Genomic DNA, 15,871 nt, shown 5'->3' with positions numbered 1-15,871 from the left:
TAAGAAGAAATATGCAACCATCACAATGGTTATTACTGTTATCTTTATGGTTTAAAATCAAGTGATAGTTGCTACACACTATCTTAAATACCTAGGTATATTCATACCGGCACAACTAGCTTCTCTTTATACTGTCAACTTCACACCGTTGCTAGATAAATTAAATTCCCAACTCCAAAATAGGAAAGACCTTAAACTTTCTCTCCTCGGACGAGTGACGGTGGTGAAGAGTGTGGTATTCCCAAGGCTGGCATACCTTTTACAAACTTTACCGATTACATTAACAAAAACAGATATATTGAAGTATACACAAATTTTTGTTAAATTTATTTGGAAGTATCAGAAGCCTAGGATGACCCGATCTCGAGCCTATTTACCAAAAAACAAAGGAGGTTTGGGTGTTCCAAACATCTCTGCCTTTGCGAAAGCTGCTTTATTTCATTACATAACAGACTGGCTGCTGCACACTGACTACTATACTAACCCCGCCTTGGAGGAAGCTTTATTATACCCCTATGCCCCAGCAGCTTTGCTACACTCCCCGAAAACAAACATTCCTGTATCATTTCATTCTAATATTCTGTTTTGGGACACCTACATTGCATGGCTGAGAGACAACATACATTTAAAGAAAAATCCTTCTTCATCCCCATATATCCCCTTATGGGGCAATCCAAGCTTCAGTCCCTCTCTTAACAATCCCCTTTTTAAATCATGGAGTCAAAAAGGCATCATGTCCATTAGGGATGTATTCGATCCAGGTGGCTTTATACTTTCTTTTATGCAATTACAAGATAAATTTGGTATCCCACGCTCACAATTTTTTGTTTTTACAAACGCGCCATTTTATACAATCACTAGATAATCCCCTGTGGATCTCAGATAACGCAGATATCATGTCCCGTATTTTATCTATGTGTCGCTCAACCAAATTCAGAATAGCTCACCTTTATAAACATCTGATAGAAGTATCTATACATGCTTGATCAACAATTGCTGAAGCAAGGCATACAGAAATTCCTGAGATATGTGATTTTGAGTCAATTATCGCAAACTTGGACTGTGTCTTACCTTGCCTCAAATCTGCACGATTACAAGAAATCCATTTAAGAATTTTAAATCGCATATACATATCCCCTGCTCAGAGGAAACATTTTGTACCGTTGGAGGAAGGAAACTGCGTAAAATGTAATTGCTCTAATGCCTCCCTTTCACATAACCTCTGGTATTGCGTAAAAATCCACAGATTTTGGAATAAAATCTTATATTACTTAAATTTCACATTACACCTTAAATTATCCAAAAATGTGGCAGCTTTCATTTTCGCGGATTTCTCAATATGGGAATCAGAATCCTCTTTTGATGTAGATTTATGGAAACCTTCCCTGAGGGTCATGGTTACAGTAGCTAAATAACTCATTCTTAAATATTGGATTCTAAAGTCAGCGCCCACTCTAAATGAATGGAAAACTGCACTGCTGGAGGTTATTTATGGTGAGAGACGTATGGCTATCCTTAACATCGAAAAAGGAGTACAGATTTTCTCCAAAAAATGGGAACCTTATATACTTTGTTTACCAACCCAAACTCAGAACAATATATGGAAAGTTTTTGAACATACAGAATGGTTTATGCTAAGACACATTAACTAAAATTGCCTGTCACAATTATACATGTGCTTCTCCTCATGAAATGCCTTCTGACAACGTATTTCCCCCCCGACTTCGTTTCTCTTTATCTTTGATTTCACTCCCTCTACTCTACGTATTTACATGACAACACGATTTATATTGATATATTGATGATAATATATTAAAATACCAGTTATTGTTTCTACGAATTATATAGGCTGTGTAGCCTGAGTAGCTTTGCTTATATATTATATTAGACTTTTTATTTTTCCCCCCTTTTTTCCTTTCTTTTCTTTTTATGATGTATTATACCAATTTTGCTGCAGTATATGCAAATTTTGTCTATTTGGCATGTTAAATTTAAATCAGGTAATCTTTTCTGTACTCTGAATTGATTTCTATTCAATTAATATTTGTTCTAGATTCAAAAAACTAGAAAATTAATAACAGTAATTTTGTATAGTGTGTTTTAAAGAACAGACCAGTTGTACATTTGAAAACTTTATTATACTCAGTTTTTGCATTGTACAATGTATAACTGCCTTTGCTGTTTAATAAAAAGATTAAAAAAAATAAAATAAAATTAAGTGATAGAAATATGAATAAGTTTAGTCAATGTTTAATTATATGTATAGTAAATGTTACATCAGACATCATAGAATAGATAGTCCTAATTTCCCCAAGCATTCTTTATAGGTTAGATGAGATCCCACGTCCTACCAATGATCCCCTGAGGACCCACTGATTGTGTATAAAGTTTGTCTTACCCTTACCCCTGTAGTCCCCAACCCAAATTTAATAGTACTGTAGATGTCTGACTTGCAATATAGATATGTATACATACCCCTAAGTTACCAATTAGTGTATTGTATGTATTGAATATGTTCTTCTCTATGATAGCTTATGGAGGCTATCAAAGGGTGGCCTGTCGAAGTCAGATATAAATATTAAATACAAAATAATGTCATATATCCAAAATCTTATGCAATAACTGGCCTAGTCTTACAGATTTCAAATGCAATAGATAATTATAGTTTAGCCAGTAACCCCCAAGGTGATGTAAATCAATGTTTGCTAGCCCAGGTTGAATAGGTCAGCTCAAACAAGCATGGTGTCATAAAATGTAGGATTTCTATTCACCAACATTTCCCTGTATTTGATCTACTCAAACAAGCATGTGATGCCTGAGGTCTCTTGGCACCAATATATAAATATATATATATAACTCCTTATCTGACCCACACTGGACAATGAAAGAACTGGTTTAATGACCTCCCCAGGTCTGTTGCACTGAGATATGATCTTAATTATACATATCACCTACACACACCTGAGCACACAAGTGCCTAGTCCATTGTGTTGTGACATAGACAGAGAAAAACCTGTTTAAACTGCCTCCCTAACAAACTAATATATTTGATGTATATTAATTCAAGAAATTCTCTATTTGATACATGTATACATATAAACACATATGAACTCTATGAAATATATATACTTGGTGAAAACCACTTTTAATCATTATGGTATATTTAATTTAAACAATTTCCCCTTTCAATCCTGGTGTTATTCAAGTAGATTTGATTTCACAGTTGATCACCAGCTGCAGTAACAAGGCTCTCCCTTGTGGCCGTGAGATTGGTTTGATTGGACACACGTTTCTTTATCTTATTCTTTAGTAATTTCAGTATATATGTAGATATATATAGAATTAGACATTTATATTACATGTCTAATGTATTATATAAATCACAGCCTACATGGCTCATACAATACATATAATCCAGGGATGGAACCACATATTAACATCGTGTTTGATATCATATTGTGCAGAATTATGTTGGCAGTGGTCTGATGGTTGCGAATAGATTGCTAATATCTGCTTGCCGCAATGTGCGACAATGTCAGATTTATGTTTAATTAATGGTAGATTTGAGCTAGTTTTTGGAGTGACACCAGAGGTAAGTTTATGAAACTGCAACCTGAGCCTAGGCTTCGCCCACTGTTTGGAACCAGCCAATGACCCCCAGTGAACTGGAAACGTCCCACCCCTGGACCAATAGAAAGAAGACACAGCTTACTATTATGCACACCCATAATTTAACTGTATAAGAATGCGCTCCCCTGATCCAGGAAGTAGTAGCTGTATTCTACCAGTCATCTGGTGATGACTGCGAATGCGAACGTATGTATACTGGTTTGTAAACGCTGACTCTTTCTTGAACTGTATTGTACCACTGAATTGTTTGTAATATTAATGTTATATATTCCTTCAATACAATATTTACTTTTGTGCGTTGGACCACAGAAACTGGTGTGTGTGTTCATTTGCTTTCACTTAAGGTTAATATACTGTGATATATATTACACTGTAATTCACATTGTATTTTGATATGGAGGTAACAATTATTATGCATACTGTTAGTGTTTCAGTATAGGAAGGTATTCTTATGCATCACATGTTCAGTACACCGTCACCATATGCAAGTGTGTCCACTTGGCGCCAACAGCAGTGGTAAGATTTAAAGTAGGATTTCACAGAACTTGGATCATATTATCTATTATCTGCATACATAAGGGTCGGTGTGTGTAACCACCAAGGGTATAAAGGATAATTGTTCCTGTTAGAATAATGGAGGGCTCGAATGAGCTAGTAGTGACTTAAACCAGGAGGCTGGGCTTTGGCCAGGAGTGGTGATCATGGGGCTGGTGCCAACCTATTAAATCCTTAATGGGAGGAGTATTGACAGAGCTTATTTAAGGCCAGGCTTACAAGCCCGTGGCCTCTTTCCTGGGGACATTTGATCAGGTACTGTGTGCACAGTAAAACATACACCTATAATCTTACTCTTTATATCTGCTGAATTCTTTACTTCTCCTTTAATTTGCTCTTTCCCTCTCTTCTCTATATTCCTCTGTCTGCTATTCTCTCTGTGTCCCCCACACCTGAGAGAGCTTCCCTGTGTCAGCGCCTGCACCATGGACAGCTCGCGCCAATCTGCACCTCCCCCCGCCCGTTTTTTAACCGTTCCAGTGGTTAATGGTGCGGACCCCGATGTAGTGCCTCAGGTCATGTCTTCATCAATCAGCCCTGCGGCTGCTCCCGCCGGAGGTCGCGCATTGCGGGGCTCACAGCGCCGCACGGCGCCGGACCCAGCGCTCTACTAACCTGGCCTCCTCATTGGCTGCCTCCAGGCATGCTGCTGGCGGTGGCGTGGAGGTCGCTACCTCTCCTGTGAGCGCCCGCCATTTTAGGTCCCGGCGGGGGTTGCTGTGAATGCAGCCCCTCCTGTGCTGCCAGGGGCTGCATCTATGATTGCTGGGCCCCCTATGTCTGCCACTGTCCCACTGCCTCCTGTAGCTGGTATGGCTGCTCCCTCCCCTCTGCTGTTAGCTGGCCAAAATGTGTCCCCAGCCTTTGACCCCACTGCTATAATTGGGCTTTTCGTTAACATGGCCACCACCTTGGCACCCATGTTTGCGGCTCTTCTGCCTCCTACTGTGCAAGCAGCGTCAAGCACCCCGGTCACTCCCCCGGCTGTTGCCTCCGCATCACAAGCTGCGCTGATGCAGACAAATGAAGCTACAGCTGTCCGCACGTCTGACGACGTTTCGGTGGTGGGTCCGCCTGGTGGGCCTCTTGCCGTTGGGGCCCCGCAACCTGCCCTGGCCCCGGAGGGCCTTTCTCCATCTTTTGCAGGTTACGATGATCCCTCATGGGTTGCTGGCGACGAGGTGGCTTCTAGTGCTTATCAATCCGGTAGGCACGCTGATCCCTCAGTGGAGGCGGTTGGTGAGTGTTCGTCTTCTTCTTCTACGTTTAGCGACGCCAGTTATTCCACCTCTGATGACTCCATTGACACTAGGCCCTCCCAGAAAGCTCGCAAGGCGCGCAAGTGGGCAGCTAAGTTTGCTAGGATTGAGGCCAATCAGCGCTTGCGTAGGCCTCGGCATAATCGCCATGCCCCACGTGATGACCAGGTGCCCGCTGACAGTGCTGACGCAGGGGTGGTTTGTTGCGCGAACACCGCGGTCCTGAGGGGCCTCCGCCCTAGCGTTAAAGACAAAATACTGAAGGGACGTTATGTGGATGTATTCTCCCTTACAGATAACATGCGCAAGGAATTGCGAGCCGCTAAGCGCAAAGGCGGTATTGGTTTGGAGGCTTTCCAAACTTATTCTAATTGGCAGGCTTCGATATTTGTCTTCTCGGCCTGCTATTTGGAAACTCACCCTGCAGAGCACCCCAATATCATTCGGTACTTTCACCTTATTCATAGTATGCAAAGGTCCGGCCAAGGGGTTGCATGGCGTGTTTACGACGAAGAATTTAGTCATAAGCAGGACAGGCTCCCCATTATTGATTTTGGGTTCAAGGATGTTGAGGTTTGGCTCGACGTCACTCAGGGAGCCAAATTTTCCCCGGCTGCGGATAGCCAGCGAAGAAAATTAGGAGCTAGCCGGCCAGGCCCGTCTAACAGTAGTAAGGGTAAGTGCTTAGCATTTAACTCAACTCAGTGTTAGTTTGGCCAGCGGTGTCGTTTTCGCCACCTCTGTAGCAAATGCGGCGATGCTCACCCAGCTTCTGGCTGCTCGAAACCTGCTGCTTCCCCGGCCCCCAGAAAGCCTGCTGGCCTGGGACCTGCTAGTAAAAGCTTTCTCCTGTTAACCTTGATGCCATGGCCAAATGGCTTGCATGGTACCCTGACACAGCTGCGGCGCAGTTTTTGAGTGATGGTTTTAAGTTTGGTTTTCGTTCACTTCAGTCGTGCCTGCGGGTTCGCCAAGGAACCTTCGATCGGCAATTGAGCTGCCGCACATCGTTGGGGACAAAGTCCTTAAGGAGGTGCGGCTAGGTCGCATCATTGGTCCTTTTCTCGAGCCACCATTAACAGTCTTGGTATTGTCCCCCGTCGGAGTGGTCCCTAAGAAGACGCCGGGTGCTTTTAGGTTCATTCAGCATGTCTTGCCCATCTGGCCGTTCAGTTCATGATGCCATTCCGCAGGAGCTTTGCTCGGTGTCTTATCAGTCTTTTGATGAGGCGCTTGAACTAGTCAGGGCTCACGGACCCGGCGCGTTGATGGGTAAGGTGGATGTTGAATCGGCTTTTCGCTTGTTGCCCCTGCACCCGGACTTGTTCAGGTACATGGGTTTTCGCTTGGACGACGGATACTACATAGACAAGTGCTTGCCTATGGGGTGTTCCATGTCCTGTGCTTATTTCGAAAGGTTCAGCACCTTTCTGCACTGGTGCGTCGGGGCTGGTACCGGGAGCATAGCATAGCCCATTACCTGGATGACTTTTTGTGCGTCAGCCCTGCTGATTCCCCACGTTGCCGGGTTTTGTTAGAGTCCATTCAGGCCCTTTTTTGCAGTTCAGATTGCCAGCGAGATAACCTTGGGCCCCGTCTCGATACCTCGGATGGCTGCTGCAGACTTCCAGCTGAGAAAATTCTCAAATTAAAACATGCCATTCAGAATTGCCTGGCTGCGGGTAAGGTGACACTGCGGCAAGCGCAATCTCTCCTGGGTTTGCTCAATTTCTCATGCCGGGTGATCCCCATGGGTCGGGTATTTTCCAGGAAGCTACAGCGAGACACCGCAGGTGGTAGCAGGGCACACCATTTTATTCGGCTCTCTGCCGAAATAAAAAGGGATCTATCTATTTGGCTCTCTTTTTTGGCCGATTTTAATGGTGTTCTCTTGTGGTTGCCCCCTCCGGTCCCCAGCTATCAGTTACAGTTGTTCACTGACGCGGCCGGCTCGTCGGGCTTTGGGTGTTACCTCCGAGGGTCATGGTGCGCTGCCCCCTGGCCGGCGGAGTGGTTTTCCAGGGGTTTAACTAAAGACCTGCTCCTCCTGGAATTGTTTCCCATTATGATGGTGCTGGAACTGTGGGCTCCTGAGTTGCGCATTAGGAGTATTGTTTTTAGATGCGACAACCTAGGCGTTGTGCACGCTGTTAATGGACAGCGCGCCTTTTCCTTGCCGGCCCTACGCTTGCTCGCTACTGTCGAAGCCGGATGATTGGCAGAGACCAGACCTTAAGTTAATATTGGGCGACGCCATTTTTTGTTGCCCCTGACAACGCCATCTTGCGTTGTCAGCATGAAACCATTGTGTGCGATGCTATATGCAATTATTAGCGTTGTGCATCTGCTTTGCTACCGCATATTGTTGAAAGTCCTACCATACCCCATACGCACATTAAATAAAACATAAAATATATAAGACGCACAGCGCACAGTTGCGCTGTTTATCAAAGCACTCTATACATAAATACACCACGCATATTAGCGACTATACGCAATACTCTCACACTTACATATACCAAAACTTATAAAAAGGTTCCTCCACATTAAGGGGGTCATTCAGACCCGGTCATTAGCGCCGATGCGCTCGGACCGGGTCGATGGCCCCCCACATAGCATGCGCTGGACGGCGCCGTCGTGCACATGCGTGAGACCCGCTACGACCGACAGCGCCGGTTGTAGCGGATCTCGATCCAAAGGGGGCGAACTGTCGATGTTGATTGACAGCTCGCCCCGTTTGGAAGGCGGGCCGGCGGGGGTGGCAGCCCAAACGGGGGCGTTCCCATGGGAACGCCTGCCGTTTGGGGGAGCAGACAGAGCCAGAAGCTCTCCGGGGCTTACGACAAGGGAGACCCTACCCTAGGGTCTCGTCGTAAGCCACGATGGTCGCGATGGTCTCTGACCATCGCGACCATCACCCGAGCGGTCGTTAGAGCTGTGGGTGTTAACCCGCAGCCTAACGACCGCAACAGAGGCGGGCGGTCAGGATGCAAGTGGCCGCCCAGTTTCTGAGCGACTGCTTGCATCCTCCGACTGCCTCTGAATGAGGCCCTAAATGCTTAATATTAGAGGTTATTTTAGCAAATACTTATGTTGTGAAATGTAATGTATACGATACTTAAGGTACATAAGCTAGTAGATATATCATGTTTGGTACCATTCTAAATCACTGTTTATTTGCAGATTTCCGGTTCGACCCGCAAGGAAATCGTATCATGCATTCGAAAGATATGAAATTAGTGGTTAGAATGTGAAGCTGTATGAAGTGTTTTTTACTAGTTTAAACCAGTTCTTCGGCGGGAAAACCACATAAAGCAACATCTGAGTAACTGGGACATACCCCTCGTGATGCTATATTAACTGTCCAATGACCTGCATTTATACCAGAATGTCCACGAGCAAGATCCAATGGAAACCAGTTAACTAGTTTCTTTGTTCTGGAAGGGTATATAGCTTACGTACTGGTTCTAGTATACAGCCATTCTTTGTGGATGACCACAGGCTTCTGGACTTATGACTGTATGCTGAGACCAGTGCACACGCGTATGTATTGGGCTGTATCGTATATTCTGTATTTCATTGTCTTTGTGCTAATTGTGCTAGATGAAAGCGTGTAACTTTCTTTTATTGCAATAAGAACTTTTTGTGCGTTGGAACCACAATTCTTGTCTGGACAGCGATTATTTCTCTCCAGCAATTTAAGGGTATTCATACTCAGTGCTGCGTTGCTTACTATTTAACATCTTGTTCAAGGCAAGGTTGACGCGCTCTCCCGTTTTCAGTGGGACAGATTTAGGTCCCTTGCTCCTGAGGCTTGTTTAATTTGTGAGCCTTGCCCTCCCTATGTTTGGCAGGGCATCGAGCCGGCACGGAGGGCCTAGCAGAGCAATCCCTTGCTCCGGCTACGTTGCGGTCCTATCAGAAGGCTTGGTCCGAATGGGAAAGCTATCTCCATCACCGCGGACGCAGAGGTGAGAGCACGCATTGCTCAATGCTTTCTTGTGTTTGGAGTCATTATAACTGAGGTCGGTCCTATGCGGTTGCCTCGCGCATGCTGGCAGGCATTTCTTTCTTTTTGCGACTGAAAGGGTGTCCAGACCTTACAGAGAGCTTTGCCGTTATTAAGGCACGTAAGGGAAGGGTTCGCGCCTCACCTCGGCCAGTTGATAAGAGAAGGCCGATCGATGTTCCCCTATTGCCTAAGCTTTAACTGCGGTGCCTGAGGATGTGGTTTCTCATTTTGAGGCTAATCTTTTCTGTTTAGCATTTTCGATGGCGTTTCATGGCGCCTTCCAAATTTCGGAACTAGTTGCCCCTTCTAAATTAGCGGTTTCGCCCATGTCCAGTTCGGACGTCAGTATTGGGGAGGGGGCTGTGTTATGCAAAATACGGCGTTCTAAAACTGATCAAAAGGGTCGCGGCCGTTGGGTCTCCCTAACAGCTTGCAAAGATGACCGTGTTTGCCCAGTATATCTGTCAAAACATTACATGGCATTGCGGCCTGTAGTTGGCAGCGCATGGTTGCTTCATGCTGTCGGTTCGCCTCTTACCAAATATCAGTTCCAATTAGGGATGTGCAGGCTCGGATAGGTTCGAGTTTGCACGCCGAGTTCGGATTTTTCCCTCCAAAAAAACAGAACTCAGAAAGAGGCTAAACGTCGTCTTGCATGGACAAACAACATCATTCCTGGACTTTTGTCCAGCAATGATGATGTTTGTCCATGCAAGATGACGTTTAGCCTCTTTCTGAGTTCCGTTTTTTTGGAGGGAAAAATCCGAACTCGGCGTGCAAACTTGAACCTATCCGAGCCTGCACATCCCTAGTTCCAATTCATTTTTAGATGTTGTTTGCTTCACATTGGCCTCTCCCCAGGGGATTTCGGTACCCATTCTTTTAGAATTGGCGCAGCTACTTCTGCCACCGCGGCTGGCTTGTTGGTTCCGCAGATCATGGCTCTGGGGCGTTGGAAATCGGCTTGCTATAAGCGTTATGTTAGGCCGGTGGCCACTGGCTGAAACTACTGTTGCGTTTTTCTTGATGTTTATCTGCCTATGTGTCATGTGTTTGTTCATTTTGTTCTTCTTGTTCTATATGTGTGTAGTTTGTCTTGTTATGTCTCCCCTGTCCATCCTACTCGGGTAATATTTGCCACTTGTAACAAGTGGGAGTCCTGAAGGATTTTATTTTACCTGACTAGACGGACTAATTTGGCCAAACATACAGTCCCTCAGCAGGTTTTTGGTTTACCTCTCGCCGAATTGTTTTAGTTTTTCCTTTCTCCACCCAACCCCCCCCCCCTACCCTCCCTGGTTTTTCCTTATCATTCTCTACGGTTGTCCAAGCTCATTTAGATTAAAAACTTAAAATTTTAGGGCCTGATTCAAACCCACTCGCGAGCGGCTGTCCGCTCGCAAGTGGGTCGATGTCATGGACTGAGCATGCGCACGACGGAGGGAGCTCCGTCGTGCGCATGCGCCAGACGCGACGAGCGAAGGAAAGTCCTTCGCTTGTTGTGTCTGATCAAAGGGGGCGTGCTGTCGATGTTGATTGACAGCACGCCCCCTTTGGTAGGCGTGCCGGGGGCGTGCCTCCCTGACGGGGGCGTTCCCACGGGAACGCCTCCCGTCAGAAGCCGGCCCACTGACATCACTAGTGATGTCAGTGGGAGTGATTTTGGCTCTGATAGAGCCAAAATCACTCCGGAGCTTGCGGTTGAAAACCTCAACCGCAGGCTCCGGCTCGCAATTTCGATGGTCGCGATGGTCTCGACCATCGCGGCCATCAAAATGCACGCTCGTATAGCCTGTGGGTGGTGACCCACAGCTATACGAGCGTCCAGAAGGACGCTCCATTTTCATGGAGGCCGGCCCTCATTCAGAGCATCCGCTCTGCTCAGAGCGTACGGCTCTGAATGAGGGCCTTAATTTGTTTGAATTAAACTGGATATAAAATATATCTTACTTAACTTTAATTTTATAGTTTAAAGTTTGTTATTTTTGATTAAGTCTATTCAATCTAAACATTAATTACTGCTTAGTTTAGAATTTAGTTATAATCAATTTTCCATGGCTGCTAAAAATTTTGTGTTAAGCTCCTGTCTGTTACTTTCCTGTTAAATACTATATCTTAAATCACTAAGTTTTCTTTTACATTCCTTCCCCGGCCAGTATAGGTTTGACATTTGATGTTAGGGATGTCTGGATCGTGGGTCACTCATTTGTGTTTTGGGCAGCTAAGTCCACCTATACCAAGGACCAGCTGTTATGGCCGGTGGCTGCGAGGATTCGCTGGCTAGGTTTTAGGGGTCTCCGTTGGGAGTTCCTCATGCCCAGATTGGTAGCTGCAGCACGGTAATTTGGTGTTCCCAAAGTGCTGGTAATACATCTCGGTGGGAACGATATTGGTTCCAGGATTGCCCTTGATTTACGCCTTAACATTGTGTCAGACCTCCTCCTCATTATGGGCTCTTGGTCTTTCTGTACTTTTATGTGGTCCTGCATTACCCCTAGGTAACAGTGGCGTGGCGCGCGTTCTCCTACGGCTTTGGATGAGGCTCGTAAGAAGATCAATGCTGCAGTGGCGAAATTTATGCTGTCTCAGAGAGGTTTTTTAATTACACACTTTATCGTGATAAGCATCTCTATAGGCCTGATGGGGTGCATTTGACGGAGGCCGGTTTGGTCTTGTTTGTGGGAAGTTTGTTTGCTAGCATAGGTTAGGTGGTTTAGTGTGTATGGTGGCAGGCTGCAATTCTCTGAGGTAGAACCTTGCATTGGTGGGAAGTACGGCTTATCATCAGCCCGAGTGTAGTGTGTGTGCATTGGGTGTGCTCACCTTCTATTAAGTGTTGAGAAGTACTGTACCACCTCTACGGGGGCAATACAGCCATGTAAGGATGGTATTGTGTATGGTAAAAGGTATATGCTTAATACCAAAGTGCAGGGTCTGACATCCACAGGGCGGAATCCGCCCGCAATGCCGTGTTTTGTTGTTGAGTTTGCATTGTTGGGCTGCTCTGTGTAAGTGCCGTCCTTCCAGCCACCATACAATATTTAAAATAATTAAATTAAATTTCTTAAATAAATAGCCGACCTGTTTTAAAATCCATTACTGTCTCCGTGTGTTTATTCTAAGATAAGTTTGAAGTGTTTATATTCTTATGGTATAATGATCACACACACTGGGCACATCTCAGCCGTTACTAGGTTTATGTCGCCTGCTGCAAATCACAACTTTTATACAGATACAAACAATAATAATGGCAGATTTACGTTGTGATACATATGTAGAAATGACAGAAATAAAACATACCGTACTACGAGTCTCTTCATTATTACACAGAATTACATTCAGTTTTTGGGGGATTTTATGATAGGTGTGATGGGGAAACCTTTGTTATTTTGTGAATTTAAGATGATTAAGTAAATAAAGTTATTTAGAGTTATCTAGAGCAGCGGATAACGAGCTGGATAGTCACCGATATGTGTGATATATTATATACTACAGATCTGTACATAGAAGAACTCTAAATGAAAGTGTGCGGATAATGATTATACCTCTGCTAATACTCTGTTGCAGCTGCAGTAATAATAATGCTGTGCTGGTGGTATATAGGAAAATGCGTATCTTATTGAGGGGCAGCACCAGAGACAGCCCATTCGTCAGTAACACACGGGGGTGTTCCTTCCCTATACATTGAGATGTGCTGCGCAGAAATCAGCCCGGTGACTGAGACCCCTCTGCACTGTGGTGGAGGGGCTGACGACAAACAGGGTAATATGGAGACATGTTCTACTTAAAGCTTAAATATTGCTCTTGATGTTATTATGGGCTCTTCATGTCCTCTCAGAAGGAGGAGCCGCTCTCGCTAAGCCGTTTCTGTTTACGCGCTTGCTTCCGATAGGTCATTGACATCGCAATCCCAACAATTGCACAACCTAGAGCCACGCCACCAATGGAGGCGATTATCAAGGACCAGTACGGCACCTGGTCGACATCATCATTTGGCACAGGCTCCACTGATGGCTTCAGGGTTGGCTTCAGTGTTGGCTTTAGTGTTGGCTTTAGTGTTGGCTTCAGTGTTGGCTCTTCTTCCTCTAGTGGGAAACTGTTCTTTATAGTGTAGAGGTACGGGTGGTCCTGAGAGATGAACACAACGTGCAGGTCAGCCATGGACAAACATTTCTCAGAAGACACCTTTCTATATCATTAGTACGGGATGTAGTTAGCAGATCGGCGGACGGGATGTTGCCAGTCTAAATCCCAACGGTGCAAGCCCGACACAGGATTTAATATAAGCGTTGACACCTATCTTAATCCCGACAGCCGCCATCCCAAATGAGGTAAGCCGGGGGCCTCTTAGCCGTTAGCCATGTAGGGAGGGGGGGGGGGGTGTGCGGGAGTGATAGGCTTAGGCAGCATAGCGGGGTTAGAATCAGGTTTTGGGGGGAGGTTAGGGATAGGCACTCCTAGGGGGGGTGGGGGTTAGGCACCATGGGGGGGGTTATGGATATGCACCAAGGGGGAGGGGGGTTAGGGTTAGGCACTAAGGGGGAAAGGTTAGGGTGCGGAGTGGGGAGGGTTAGGCTACAAGAAGTGAGGGGTACGGGGAATAGGGGGGAGGATTAGTATACTTACCCGTCACCTGTCAGGATGCCGCTGTCGGGATTTTGACAAGAGGCACCCCGACTGCCGGTATTACATACCAATTCCCATCAGTACAACTGTAGCATGGAGAGCATGATCCTACAGTCAGACAAGTCTAATTAATAAGTAATAGGAACGCAAGCCCCTGGGGCTCTGGCCATAGCCGCCTTAGGGAAAACATTAAGTGGTGGCCCAGCTTTAGTGATAATGTCACTGCACAGTCCAGGACACGTGCCAGGAATTGTGAACACATATAGAAATATCTATCTCTCTGGCATCCAATGGGGGACACCGGAACAAATCGGTATAAAATGAATGAAGGCTGAAGCCCTCCCACTCTACATCCCCCATCCGGAGAGATTGCAGTTTCTTCCAAGTGGCAAAAGGAGCGGGGTACTTTTGTAGTGATGCCAAGTAGCATTAATTAATGTTGTTGATTTTTTTAATTACGTTTTTACTTTTTTTTACTATAGTGCTAATGTGACAGCTACTGACTGATTCCCCTGCACTGAGGTTCGGGTAGTCAAGCAAGTGATATGGAGGTGGTGGAGCTCAGACTTCATTCATTCCTGTCTAAATGTCCTACACGCTACTCTATGAAACATGTTTCCGATGTTCCCCCAACGGACTACAAGAAAGGGATTTCTCATAAGTACAAAAATCCAGTTTCTACTTCAGGGTCCATAGGGGGTCCACAGGGTTGACCTTGGGGGTATAGCTGGATCTGGATCCACGGGCACCACGCAGTTAAAGCTTTCACTGCTCCCAGGATGCACTTGGGTCCGTCCTCCTCTATACCCCGCCCCGAGCCACAGGCACCTCAGTTTTAGTTGGTGCCCGGCCGGAGCCGGGTCACCCTGGCGCAGTGGGGCTGCATTAGCAGCCCCTAAGCTAATTTTTAAATGAAGATTTTATTTATTTATTTTTACTATCTTCTGAGCGGCAGCATCAGACTGTCCATCTGGACGTCCATGATGCCGCTCCAACACCCCTGCTGGCGCTGCAACACCAGTACTGATCTGGGGATCGCATCGGGACCCCGGAGTCAGTACTAGCGTGGCTCCGGGACCTCCCACTGACTGCTGCCGAGCTCACGGGGATCAAGGTAAGCCGCGCTGCTCGCGGGGATATATGCAGTCTTCAGCCGCCGGTCTCTGGGGACAGACCGGCGGCGCTAGTAGGTGGTGCGTGGACCGGTCCCCCTGTGTACCTCTCCTCTGCAAAGGGACAGTGTACGCAGCGCTATAGCCCTCCCAGACACTGAATCTGGGAGGTTGATTGTAGCAGAAGGTGCAGTGAGTAACTGATCTTATTGCATTGTATGTTGTATGTGCGCTCAGTGCTGGCACAATACCACCACGGATGCCTGGGTGCGAGAAGTAGTCTCCCAGGGGTACGCCCTGTCTTTTCGGCTCAGGCCGCTCCACCAGTTTTTTTGCACGAGTCCTTCTCTGGACAAGACCAAAGCTTCCCAGATTCAGGTAGCTATAGAGTCCTTACTACAAGCAGGGGTCATTGTTCTGCAGTCTCAACGCGGGACGGAATACTATTCTACTCTGTTTCTGGTACAGAAGCCCAATGGTTCTCATCGCCCTATCCTGAATTTGAAGTCCCTGAACAAATACCTCAGGGTTCCCAAGTTCAGGATGTAAATGTTACGTTCCATCATTCTGGCAATGGAACCAGGGGATTACATGGTTTCCCTGGATATCCAGGACGCCTATCTTCACGTGCCCATAGCACCTGCACACCAGCGGTATCTGAGGTTTGCTATCCTGCA

The 15,871-nt window shown here is 46.0% G+C and overlaps 1 protein-coding gene across 1 annotated transcript in view; it reads right to left on the bottom strand.

Moving 5' to 3' along the window:
- Window positions 1-13,290: 13,290 nt before the first annotated feature.
- The window catches only part of LOC148532313 (phospholipase B1, membrane-associated-like), a 239,858-nt gene continuing 237,277 nt past the window's right edge, over window positions 13,291-15,871 (bottom strand). Inside the window, exon 58 of the mRNA XM_088467993.1 lies at window positions 13,291-13,584. Within this exon, the coding sequence (XP_088324119.1) occupies window positions 13,291-13,584 (294 nt within the window). The remainder of the gene's footprint in view (window positions 13,585-15,871) is intronic.

This window comes from Taudactylus pleione, unplaced genomic scaffold (genome assembly GCF_031769625.1).
Source record: "Taudactylus pleione unplaced genomic scaffold, aTauple2 ptg000079l, whole genome shotgun sequence".
Classification (NCBI taxonomy): Eukaryota; Metazoa; Chordata; class Amphibia; order Anura; family Myobatrachidae; genus Taudactylus; species Taudactylus pleione.
The sequence above is the reverse complement of the archived record's forward strand: the minus strand, read 5'-3'. Positions and strand labels throughout refer to the sequence as shown.